Genomic DNA, 13,008 nt, shown 5'->3' with positions numbered 1-13,008 from the left:
TGAGAGCAGAGGATTTGTTTACTCTTAAAAAAACCTCCCAAACAGCATGTGGTGATGTTGATGTGATGATCTTTATTGATTGATTGATTGGTTGAGGCTTTTTGACTCCCAAGACTCAACTAATATCTGCAGTTCTCCAGCTGTCATCCTTAGAGAGTCTTTGGCCACTCAAACTCTCCGCCTCATCGTGCATTAGGATGATACAGACACACATCTTCTTTCAGGCAGATTTGGAACATCTCCAGTTGATTGGAGCGTTTTAATTCTTGCCCTAATGGTGGAAATGATTATTTTCGATGCTTTAAATATTTTCTTACTGCCACTTTCTATTTAGTGAAGCTCGACAATCTTGTTCTGCACATCAGAACTATATTCTGTTGTGGTGGATGATTAATGGAATTTGGCTTGGTATTAACTCATATTTATACTCCCATGAAACAGGAAGTCATGGCTGGACAATTTCACGTTCGTAGTCACCCTGGTGTGCTAATCTGTGGAATGCAAAAGAAGATATTTTTGAACAATGGAAAAAATACTGAGACTTTTCTTTTTAGCTTTGCGTGTGTGTGTGTGTGTATGTGTGTGTGTGTGTGTGTGTGTAAATAATGACCATCTTTTTTGAGTGAACTACTTTTTGTTCTGTCTATATTTCATTCATTTTATTATTTATTTTTAAGGTGCCATAGAATGGAAAACTGTATTTACCTTGGCATAGTTGAATAATAACAGTTCTGTACATGGAAATGACATACCGTGGGCCACAATAGTTTCCTCCTTCTTATGTAAATCTCGCTCATGCAAAAGACCACTGAAAAATAGGTGAATCAGAACATAACACCGACTGTGACGTTACAGTCGGGATCACTAATAGTTACGCCCCCAATATTTGCATATACCCGCCCATGTTCTATGCCAGCCGCCAGCCGAACCTGCACAGGCGATTCATCAGAAGTTCTGCAGGTATTGTGAAGAAACAAGCGAGGATAATAGCGAAAATTGCAGATCATGGAAATAACGGTTATGTTCCAGGCTGTGCAGGGGATGTGATGTGCAGGGATGGGTTGGTGTCTGTATTCAGAAAGGCACAAAACAAATAACGCGCGTTCTAATAAAATAATGCGAGTCACTAAAGGGACATGGTTAGCTGCTTGCTAGCGGTAGCCTGTTACATTACAGTACATAAGATTTCACTTACCACATAAACAGAGTCAGGAGAGATGACTGAGGATGATGGCGAATGATTTACAGATCCTGAGCACCACTGACAAGCATCTGATCTTGTAAAATGTGTGGTAAGTACTGCCGCTGTAGTTTACACAGAGCACATGCTATCACAAATCTCGAAAGTGAGTGTAAAAAGTGATCGTGCCCCGCATATTAATAGCGGCTCCCTGATGCCCACATTTTATATACAGTATAATTACCCAACGATATAACTGCGAGAGACAGTATTGAAATATATATTTTCCCTGTGTTTCCTTCCTGCTGTGTGAGCTACTGAAATGAGCCGCACTGTGAAACAGCCAATCAGAGCAGAGCTCAACATTATTATTCATGACCCTTCCAAATAAGGTAAAAACAGACCATTTCATTCTAGGGACAAATCCTAGGGTTGTAAATGGACATGTAAAACCGTTTCTGGAGATTTTTTGCCCTTACTTAAGCCACATACCTTCTATGTAGATATCAGGGAACAGTTTTAAATATTGTATCAATGCATTCTATGGCACCTTTATTATATTAATTTAGTTTTTATATATTCATTTTCAAAATATAATAGACTTGCAGTCGTGGATGTGTTCCAATCTGTCAGTAAAGGATGCCGTCATGAAGAGAAACTGAAACAGTGTCTTGCAGTTCAGAAGAATCTGACAGTATGGAGCATATGAGTGCGACAATATTGTGAAATGGAAAAACTTGACCCATGCTATCGCACCAGCAAGCAAAACTCCCCAACAAACCTCTTAGGTGAAGTAACAGTAGGATGTCAGCTCTTCCTTCCTATTTTGCTTCATTTGACAACTGGTCAACTTTAGAAGATATATTTATATAAATATACTGAATTTAAAAAAAACAAAAAGCTATTGATAGACTGACTTGTCCTATTGGCATATTAAAAATAAAACACTTTTTTCAGCATACACTGAATTCATATCAATTAAATGACTGACAGCAAGGTTAGAAATTAAATATCATGCAAGAAGGTTTTCAAACAGAGATTCCCCCATCTACATTTACATATATTAATTTAGCACATGACATTTACACCTACTGTCACAAATGAGTGATAAAACAGGAAAATTATTAAATCATTCACAAAAATAAATGTGGCTGCAATGGACTGGATGCAGCCCATGCAGTTTAAGTTCCGCTTTATTCCGCTTTATAGGCGAACTAGTAAGAATCTTGAATATATTCTCTCTGACACAAGAAGCGAGAGCTGAAGATCGACTGTGACAATGAAGACACGCAGGATCCTCATGAGGAGTTTAGCAGTTGCGGTGGTCATTGCATCTGTGATCTGGACTACAACAGGTAACGGCTTTAACTGTTCATACATTATTCTATCTGATGGAAGGATGCAGAATATTGAGGCTTACTTGGTTCTTCTATCTTAGCGCAACATAAGGTGAAATCATGCTGTACTAAAGTCTCCAAAGCAAAGGTGACCAATCGCATCATCAGTTTCAGAAGGCAAAATGAAAGTCTTCCATGTGTGAAGGCCGTCATGTAAGAATCATAGCCTCTTTCTAAAGAAAACATGACACTATTAGAGCTCAACAGCATCTGATGTTATATCTATGCTTTTTCAATGTTTCAACTCTCTTTGACAGCTTTAAGACTGAACGGGGAGAGTTCTGCTGTGATCCTAGACAACGATGGGTGAAGAAGAAAGTTGAGCAGTTAGTTAAAGCCAAAAAGTATGGCGTAACATCACAGTATTTGTAACAAAATAAAAAGCTTATAAAGCGTATTGTGATGCATTTAGTATTGTATTCACGTTTTTTTTTTTTTTTTACAGCAGAGTTTAAAGAAACAAACACCTGACTTCCACGCCACCACCAGCATCATCTATTAGTGACCAAACTCGAGTGGGAGGATCTACACAAGCAACTGACAGCTCACCAGTCATGAACATCAAAAAATAAACTCATAATGAGAACACATTTCTCAGTAGTTATGCATTTTAAAACTAGATTTAAAGTTTAAGAGATTTTGCAGTTCTGTTTTGAAACTTTTTGTAAATTATGCATATTTGAATTGAATATTTAAAATACTATATGATGTCAAATACATGTAGGGCAATTTGACAGTGACAGTTCTTAATTTATTCAGAAACTGAATTACAGTAAAACTGTTTTAGAATAAATGTGGTTTGAAATATTAAGCATATATTTCACATTGAAATATATTTCACTCAATGTGCTGGTTATGAACTTGTGTCATTAACATTAATGTGTCAAGAAGGCTAACGCAAGTCTGAGTGAATTTTAGACTGATTTGCATGAGAACAAACCTGGATTTTTTTTTTTTCATTTGAAGATGCAAATGAACAACTGCAATCTGAAACTACAAATAAACTGTGATCAGCATCTACTGGTTTTGTTTGTGGTTGATGTTTCTGAATGTGTGCAAGAGGTCCTTCCTCAGACATGAAGACATCTTTTCTCTTTAGCCTCTTTATTCTTTTCTTCATGGCTGGTAGCTGGCTATGCACTATTAATTGTAATTTGTACTATTGATCATGTACATTTCATCCATAAACAAATGTTACGCACTGTAGCATGAGTAAGTTGGTACAGTATAAACTTGAGTGCTGACAATGAGAAAGTCTTTATTTATTTTTCTTGTGTCTTTTTTCCACATATTCATGTATGTTTGACTTCTCAGCTTAATTAAAGTCAATACCAAAATATCATCATAAAACACTTTAGATATTAAAAACACAATAGTTAAATCTTCCTTCAACTTCATGCACTTTTATGTCCCAGGGGTTGATTTTTATTCAACAGATTTAATTTTTTATTTTTTTCTCTTATATGAAGGTGACATTAAAACTGTATGGAAACGTTTAATTATGCCCTCATTTATAAATGATCCTTTTTTTTACATGTCTTTTATTTAAACATTCAAAGTCTGTAAAATATGGTCCAATGACTTGTGTGAATATGAGAAAATTTTCTGTATTGATTTGTCACAGGTGTTTTCCCAACATTTTGAATTACGCATTGCAGTGTGTTGCGTTTTAGGGTTAAAGAAAATGACAATAAACATTAAATTACCAACCTTGAAATTATCATCCTTGACTCATCCTTTCAATCATCAAAAATGAAACTCATAAAAAATATGAGTAACAAACAATTGTGTTTATTTAGGATACATACAATTCTAGCTATATATTAACTATATGTAAGACAGAGCAGCTGGCCAATTCATTCCAAAATTGGTTTAATTTTTACCACCATAATTTCTTCCACAAAATTATAATAAAAACACAATACATGCTGTAAAATGTTGAAATGAAAATGTGGTTGAAATGTTTTTCAGAAAAAAAATTTTTTTTAAAATACAATCCACAGAACCAAAAGTGCTCATAGCTGAAGAAACACCCAGTTAAAAGATGGGATGTAAATATAAAAGTTTTTTTTTTTCTAAGATAAAGAACATCCAATTACATCCAAATCAGAAACTCAACACTTCAACTTAAGACGTACGTTTTCAGTTAAAGTTATTATCCCCTAAACGTATTTAACCACTTAACTCATTTCATGTATTGTGGCCTGTTTTGTATTTTCTTTCTAGGGGGCATATAGTTTCTCATAAATTATGTTGATGGGTAAACTGACTGTATTGTGGGTGAGAGGTGTGAATGCTTCGATGATCACTTGAGGCAATGATTTCAAAAGTGTGGTGGTAAGTTTGTGACGCATTATTTCCTTCTGACTGCTACTGTACATCACTTAAAAGACCTCCGCAGAATAACTCACCTACATAATCAACACCGGCTAACTGACCAACACCCAAATTACCTTTGATTTGATTTGGACATCAAGAGCTATGGCATGGACTTCTAGATTAATCACCGTTGCTGTTCTGATCGTACTCATGGGATGTTTCACTGGCGCACTAGGCAACTGTAAGTAACTAAACATGCAGCACTCGGTATTTCAATACCAAAGTCAATGTCACTGTCTCTTCATGTGCTGCTGATAATGAGAAACCTTAAGAAGAGCACTATATTTGCAGGATCTCATACTGCTGTGATCATGAATTTGACTTTTGTCACATGGGGTCTGCAGGCTACTCTTACTGGTTAGAGATTCGAGAGGAAGTGAATATCCTGTCTTCAAAAATACTATATAAAAAGACCTGAGTCTAGTTAGCATCTTCAAAACAGAAGCTAGCCTGCAAACAAATCTTCCTCGTCTGGTTATCTGAATATTTTACAACATCATGCAGCTCTGCTGGAAATTAGCTCTGATGGTGATGGTGCTTGCGTGTGTTACTGCACAGCAAGTCAACTGTAAGTTTTATGATTTGCTATTATTGGATTTGCATTTCTATAATGCCTTTTGTTTTGATTATTATGGATCCTTTGATTTTTAATTAACTTTTTTTTTCCATTTACACTCGGATTTTGCATTTTTTTATTCATTTAATTCAAACCAACATGTTTTCAGACTAGTATTTATGTTTAAAGGCATAATCTACCCCCAAAAAATGCTATTTTGGTTATCATTTACTCATCCTCATGTCGTTACTAACTTGTATGACTTTATTTCATCTGTGGAAGACAAAAGAAGATATTTTGAAGAATTTTGATAGCTAAACAGTTTCCGTTCCCATTGACTTCCATTGTATGGACCAAAAATATAATAACATTCAATGAGAACCGAGAATATCTTAATTTGTGTTCAGCAGAAGAAAGAAAAGAATACAAGTTTGGAAAGACATGAGAGTGAGTAAATGATGACAGAATTTCAATTTTTTTATGTGGATGATCCTTTTAATGATGGTGAATCCATTACTATATATTGCATTAACGGTACCACAGTTTTGTTTTCTTTGATGGAGCCCTTATCAAGATCACGATCATCTCGTTTTCATACATGCACACAATATAAGTACTGTATGCACACAATGTAAGTAAAGTGGAGATTTCAATCTCTGTCTCTCTTTCAGATCGTCGTCCCACTCGTGTTGGAGTGAGCTGCTGTAAGGATGTGTCGAAAGCAAGAATCCCTCCTGCAATTAAACTGATTGGATACAAGCATCAGAATGCTCTGAGTCCATGTGTGGATGCGATAATGTAAGCTCTCTCTACAGTCTTATTTCACAGATGTTAATATGCATGATATTGTGTTCATTTCATTTCATCTGTCCTGCAGATTCTACACAGAGAAGGAAAAGTACTGCTCTGATCCAAAAGCTCGCTGGATTCAAGACCGTCTGAAAGGTACAACCCTAACATTGATATAACAGTTTAATATGATGCTTATGTACTGATGAAAAAACTCATAACATGATCATCTTTCCCCCAGGTCTGGAGGAGATAATGGACTGAGTCAATGGAGGCCTAGAAGATGCTGCAGATCTATCTTTTATATCATTATGTATGTTTATTTAAGCAAAAAAAAAACCATCTTCTATTAGATCCTCTAGCTTATGTGAGTGTTAAAAGCTGTTTAATCGCTTTGTTTTATCTGCTTTAAAAAATAAAATGCAATTTTGGAAAAATAACCATTCAAGCTGCTTACTTTCACTCAAACATCCAGCCTTTTCTATGTAACAGTTTGGACTGTATTTAATCATATTTATGCTGAAGCATTACAGAAATAGTTCACACAAAAAAGTGGAAATCCTGTCATTACTCATCCTCATGTCATTCCCAATCTCTCTTGTGTATATCTCTTATAATGATAATATAATGTTACTTTATAATGTTGTTCTTTTTGAGGCATCAAAGATTTAATCCACCTGTAACTGAATGGAAATAAATAATATTGGGTGAAATATTCCTCTGCCTACTAACTATATTGTGTTACATTAATTGTAATTCTCCATCTAGTGGAGAATATCACCTAATGCACAGAGTAGGTCATAATGCAATTTATCAGCCACATAGAGTGTCAACCCCAGAGTAGTTGGTTAACAACTAAACAAATAATAAATTTTATGGGATTCATAAACAAATAAACATATTTTATTGTTCAAAGACGTTCAAAAACAAATACAAATTTGAATATTTGGTTTTTCCTGCTGCTAAGAGGACCGATGCCGACATATATGCTGCAAAGTTTTAGAAGTAATTCACGTATAAATGCCGGAATCACTCTCAAAATGGCAGTGATTGACATACTGATGACCACAGCAATGGACGGGACAAAAATATGATATGTCAAACATGGGAATTAAGCAATATAAATGCAGACTAATAGATTAATAGAAAAACATTCACATTTTCGGTTCAAAATATTTTTGAAATGCTAATGCCATTATTTGTAAAAGTAATGACTTGTAGATCTTGTGAATCTTACTAACAGATATAGGATAATCAAAAACAGGTTCAGAAATTAACAGGGTTTATGACCATTTTACCTTTGGGTAAAATCCTTTGTTTGTCCATCAAATGTATTCTAACTAGGTGGTTGAATAAAAAAGTTTGGACTTTATATTTAAAAGTTAGCATCAGGTAGCTAGTTAGCTAGCCAGTTAGCATCAGCTAACAATATTTTTCAAATAGGCTATTATAATTTAGTAATTCATAATTATTGATTATATTGATTATAATTATTTGGTGTAAATGTATAAAAAAATTGCTTTGTCAGACTGGGGCCATTTTACCCCACCTGTGGGGGTAAACACCCCTTGGTACAAATTAAATTTTTGTTAAAAATCTAATAACATGAAAACTCTGGACATTTTTCATTCTTTGTTTATAATTTATGTAATTGTAACTAAAACTATGATAACTTTTCTGGACACATTTAACTTTTGTTTCACAGAAAAAAATTACTCAGTCCCTGAACTCTCAGACTATCCATGATGTAGGTGCCTTCTTTCTTCAGTAGAATATTAAGAAGATTTTAGCTGAAACCATGGTCATAGGCTATGGATTACATGGTAATAATGTTGTAAATAATGCTCAGTTTCATGCACAGACCAATCATTTCACTTCATAAGACTTTACTATATCATAAGGAGCCACAGGTATTAATTTTGTGTTCCTTGATATGCTTTTTGTTGTTCTCAGAAACGGGCAGCTGCTGACTTGCATTTTATAAATCACCAAGGCCCACGGTTTCAGCTAAAATTCTTCTTTACTGTTCTACTCAAGAAAAAAAAGTCACCTACATCTGTGATGGTCTGAGGGTGAGTAAATTAACAGAGAACTCTTCCTTTAAGACAGTCACTTGCTTCATTCCTGAATCATCAATTATTCTATCAATTGCTTCATGAATCAGCCGTTTGAACAGATTGACTGAAGGAATGATTCTGTGGCAAAGGCAACTTGTCACCACCTACTGGCAGTTTTATTTTAATTTTGTAGTGCAAATATGTATTTTGTTGATACTGATTTAATTTGATTTGCAATTCATTCTTCCTGATTGTCTTTATTATTATACTTGAATTTATTTTTTAATTAAAAAAACTGAAAAAGTTTATAAATATAAATTAAGAATTTGACATAAAAGATGACACATACATTTAAAAAATGGCCTTACGAAGATTTTAAAAATTGCCCCTGGAAATCAGTTTAAGGAGTGAAATATAAATGGGAGGGTTACTTTCTGTCATTGATCAGAAAGTGCTCCTAAGAAGAAATGTAATCATAGAGCCATGATTAACTAACGTTAAAGGTACATTATGTAACTTTTTTCCTTTCTAGTTAAAAAAACTAAATTGCATGCATTTTGAGCAATAGAATAGCGATAGCAAGCGGGAGTCCTAATTACTCTGGACTCATCATCTTTAGGCATTTTCATACCATTCTTTGCATTTCTGCCACTGTGCTGTCAACTCTCAAGGCCTTTAGTCTCTCCATCAGAAGATTCACACACACTGTGGCTCCAAGAGCGTTTGTCTTTTTACCCTGCAGGCTCTTTGCCACTGCCTCACATGGCTCAAATAGTGCTTAACAGCCAAGAAGACTGAAGAGAGTTTTGCCTTTTAGTGCTTGCTTGTGAAGTCCATGTATTTTGACTCTTGTATCTCCTCTTAATCCTTTGACCTCCTTCAAAGTTTCGAGTGTAGTCAGTATAATAAACAACGTATGATAAACAACAGCGCTGAATCACTTTAGTTCACATGCACCATCACGTTGGGCATAAGCCCAAAAGGTTGGCGATGACATCTTCACAGCCAAACAATGATTCAAAGAGCTGTTTTTTGCTGATTTTTTGTCTTTTGCTGATGCTTTAATAAGAAAAAATAAATATAAGCCTTCTGCTATAAGACTTACTTCACGTGCAACGTCCTGAAGTATAAGATCAAGAGAATGATTGCTACAATGCACATTTAATGAGTGTGGGCTTACTTCTCTCTAGCCGTGCCTGAACACCAGACAAGCGGCCTGTCATGTTATTATTACCATCAAAGCAGTAGCCCTGAAGACAACTGATAGGAATGTTAAGTCTCATAAAAAGGTCTTTCACACACATGAACAATGTCTCCGCAGTAGTGTCGGGGCAGTTCTAAAATCCTAAAAAAAAAAAAATCACAATGTGACTCAAGATTACTGTCAACATACTGAAAACTGCAAGAAAACTGCTCAGATTGTAGGTCCGTTCCATCATCAACTCATACAGCACACCGCCCCAAGTAGTGTCACCTCTAAAAGACAGACCCTTTACAAAATATCGAGGACGTTTCTTGCTGTTTTCTGCTCTTTAGCTGCAATGTCAGATAAAATCGCGCTTATTGGCGTTTGCTTTAATCCAGCAAGTACTCTGACAATGTCTTTGTAAATATCCATTTTTTCATGCAAAGTAAATTCTGATGTGGTTTTCCACAAAAAGCCTATCTGTCTGCCCTTGCTCGGATACGATATGTTTTTGCTCTACAGCTTGGCAGCATGCAAAGCAAAACACGCAGTCCATCTTTACATCTATAGCCACCTCTACTTATCAAACCACTGTGACTGAAAAGAACAGGAAAATGTTTCATCTCCAAAACTTTTGCTTGGAAAATCTTGATTATGTGGTTGACAGCACTGTGTTAATGTTCCTACCCCTCCTGATTTTGTTGCGGTGGTACTTGAGATTATCAGAGGGCCCAGGCTCAGGTATTGGGACAGTCCTGCTGCTGTTAACATGGATATCCCGCTCATTTTCTGATCTGTGCTGCTGGGAGTGAGACCATCATCAACAGTTCTTCTGTTATCAGACTCAGATTCTTTTTCAGATTTGCTTTTTTTAGATTCTGGTGGATTTTTAAAGAAATTAGACATTCTTTTTTTGACTAGCCATAGTTAGCTGACTAGCATAGTTATAATTAATAATTAATTAATTAATTTTTTCCACAGAAATTGTATTTATTTTATTAAGATGATGATTTTAAAATTATGAATTGCTTAAAGGGGTCATATGATGCTGCTAAAAAGAACATTATTTTGTGTATTTGGTGTAATGAAATGTGTTTATGCGGTTTAAAGTTAAAAAAACACATTATTTTCCATATACTGTACATTATTGTTTCTCCTCTATGCCCCGCCTTTTTGAAACGCGTCGATTTTTACAAAACATTTGGGGGCTTTATGCAAATCTTCCCACATAGTGAGGTAGGTATGTGGGGGCGTGTTCGAACGAGCCGTTTTAGGTAGGTGTGGCTAACTCTTAACTTTTATAAAGAATATCTCTTTGGATTTGAGACTTTAGTCTTTGCAACTTTACAGATCTTCTTTATGCACCAAGAGCTTGTAACACTCTAAAGAGAAAGGAAAAAATGAAATCGCATCATATGACCCCTTTAAATAAAATTGGAAATTATGACTTTTTATTAAAAATCATATTTAAAAGTTTGTCATTTAAAAAAATATATTTAAAAATTGTAAATATTGTTTTTACAATAGTTTAGGCCCTTTCTGAAGGCCTAGAGGGCCCTGACGGTTCCCCACTGCTATTTACAGATATGACAGGAATGGGCAAATTAAGCTTCATGAAGCACTGAGGCTTTCCCCAGATTGTTTCGGGAAAAGATTCAAAGCTTCGTGTTGAAAACAGCGCCATCAGGTGGTTTGTACAAAATAAAACAGCCAAAAACCTGCGAAAGAAGCTTCGTTGAACGAAGAGCCACCACACATTCCATAGATAGTTTATGTTACGTGCACAAATTAAAGGCTAAAATCTGGGTAGATTTTTACATTCATTTTAATATATTTATTCATTAATTTTTGAAAACGTCCTTCCAGTAGTGGATGTGTTCCAATCTGTCAGTAAAGGATGCTGTCATTATGACAAGCTGAAAAGGCATTTCAGAAGAATCTGACAGTATGGAGCAGCTACAGTAAGTGTGACAGCATTGTGAAATGCTAGCAAAACTCCCCAACAAACCATTTCAGTCAGCTCTTCCTTCCTATGTTGCTACATTTGACAACTGGTCAAACTAACAAGATATAATATATTTGAATTACTGAATAAAAATCACTCTATTGATAAGCTGAATGGTCCTATTGGCATATAAAAAATAAATAGTTTTAAGCACACACTGAATGTATATCAGTTAAATGACTGACAGCAAGGTTAGAAATTAAATATCATGCAAGAATATTTCCCTATCAAACAGAGATTCCCACATCTACATTTACATGTATTAATTTAGCCCATTTTGACATTTAATTTGACATTTACACCTACTATCACAAATGAGAAGATCACTTCCAATGTAATCTACACGGAAAGCCAGATGATGAAACAGAACAATGATGAGATCATCTATAAAAATAAATATGGCTGCAATGGACTGGATGCAGCCCATGCAGTTTAAGTTCCGCTTTATTGACTATTTAAGGCAAACTAGTAAGAGTCTTGAATAAATTTTCTCTGACACAAGAAGTGAGAGCTGAAGATCGACTGTGACAATGGAGACACGAAGGATCCTCATGAGGAGTTTAGCAGTTGTTGTTATTGCATCTGTGATCTGGACTATAACAGGTAAAGTGCTTTATACTATTTGTATATTATTCTATCTGATGGAACAATACAGAATATTGAGTTTTACCTAGATCTTCTGTCTTAGCAGATGCTGAAATGGTGTACTCATGCTGTACTCGAGTCTCCACAGCAAAGGTGACCGAACCCATCATCGGTTACAGGATGCAAGAGAAAAGTCTTCCATGTGTGAAGGCCGTCATGTAAGAATCACAGTTCCTCTCTAAAGAAAACATGGCATGATTAGAGATCGACAGCATCTGATATTATATTTATGCGTTTTCATCTTTTTCACTCTCTTTGTCAGCTTTCAGACTAAACATGGAGATTTCTGCAGTGACTGGAGACAACCATGGGTGGAGAGGAAAGTTTTGCAGTTTTTGTAAGTTAAACCCAACAAGTATGGTAAAACATAACATAAAAAGCATATAAAGTGTTCACATTGACGTATTTGGTATAGTTTTCCTGTGTTCACTTTTCTTTTCTTTTTCTTTTTTTACAGCAAAGCTCAAAGAAACAAACGCCATTCTACCACCACCAACATCATTCATTAGAGACCAAACTCGTGTGGGAGGATCTACACAAACAACTGGCAGCTCATGAATCCTCAATGTCCAAAAGTAATGAGAACACATCTGTCCGCTGAACACAAGACGCTGTTGTATTTAGAACATTTTTATAATTATTCATAATTAAATTGAATATTTCAAATATTATGTTGTCAAATATTTGAAAGTGACAGTTCTTAAATTATTCAGAAACAGAATTATAATGAAACTGTTTTAGAACAAATGTGGTTTAAATTAAATATTAGCATACATTATATTTCACATTGAAATATATTTCATGTATATATTTA

General features: G+C 35.1%; 3 protein-coding genes across 4 annotated transcripts; all 3 read left to right on the top strand.

Moving 5' to 3' along the window:
* Positions 1 to 2,459: 2,459 nt before the first annotated feature.
* On the top strand, positions 2,460 to 3,066 carry LOC107729646 (C-C motif chemokine 21-like). The gene is made up of 4 exons (XM_016540283.1): positions 2,460 to 2,535; positions 2,619 to 2,730; positions 2,835 to 2,921; positions 3,023 to 3,066. Exons 1-4 carry the CDS (start codon positions 2,460 to 2,462, stop codon positions 3,030 to 3,032), a joined length of 285 nt encoding a protein of 94 aa, XP_016395769.1. The 3' UTR covers positions 3,033 to 3,066.
* Positions 3,067 to 4,964: 1,898 nt separating this feature from the next.
* Positions 4,965 to 6,640, top strand: ccl34b.4 (chemokine (C-C motif) ligand 34b, duplicate 4). Of its 2 annotated transcripts, none has more exons than XM_016540281.1 (4): positions 4,965 to 5,137; positions 6,184 to 6,310; positions 6,390 to 6,457; positions 6,543 to 6,640. In XM_016540281.1, the coding sequence occupies exons 1-4, from the start codon at positions 5,059 to 5,061 to the stop codon at positions 6,563 to 6,565; spliced, it is 297 nt and encodes a 98-aa protein (XP_016395767.1). In that variant the 5' UTR covers positions 4,965 to 5,058; the 3' UTR covers positions 6,566 to 6,640. The 2 variants fall into 2 exon arrangements, with proteins under 2 accessions (XP_016395767.1, XP_016395768.1); XM_016540282.1 differs by lacking the exon at positions 4,965 to 5,137 and adding an exon at positions 5,391 to 5,524.
* A 5,439-nt stretch (positions 6,641 to 12,079) lies between these two features.
* On the top strand, positions 12,080 to 12,703 carry LOC107729641 (C-C motif chemokine 20-like). Its single transcript, XM_016540275.1, has 4 exons — positions 12,080 to 12,152; positions 12,238 to 12,352; positions 12,457 to 12,531; positions 12,652 to 12,703. Exons 1-4 carry the CDS (start codon positions 12,080 to 12,082, stop codon positions 12,701 to 12,703), a joined length of 315 nt encoding a protein of 104 aa, XP_016395761.1.
* Positions 12,704 to 13,008: the final 305 nt, after the last annotated feature.

This window comes from Sinocyclocheilus rhinocerous, unplaced genomic scaffold (genome assembly GCF_001515625.1).
Source record: "Sinocyclocheilus rhinocerous isolate Xijiao unplaced genomic scaffold, SAMN03320098_v1.1 scaffold278, whole genome shotgun sequence".
NCBI lineage: Eukaryota > Metazoa > Chordata > Actinopteri > Cypriniformes > Cyprinidae > Sinocyclocheilus > Sinocyclocheilus rhinocerous.
This window is presented reverse-complemented; position numbering and strand designations above follow the sequence as displayed.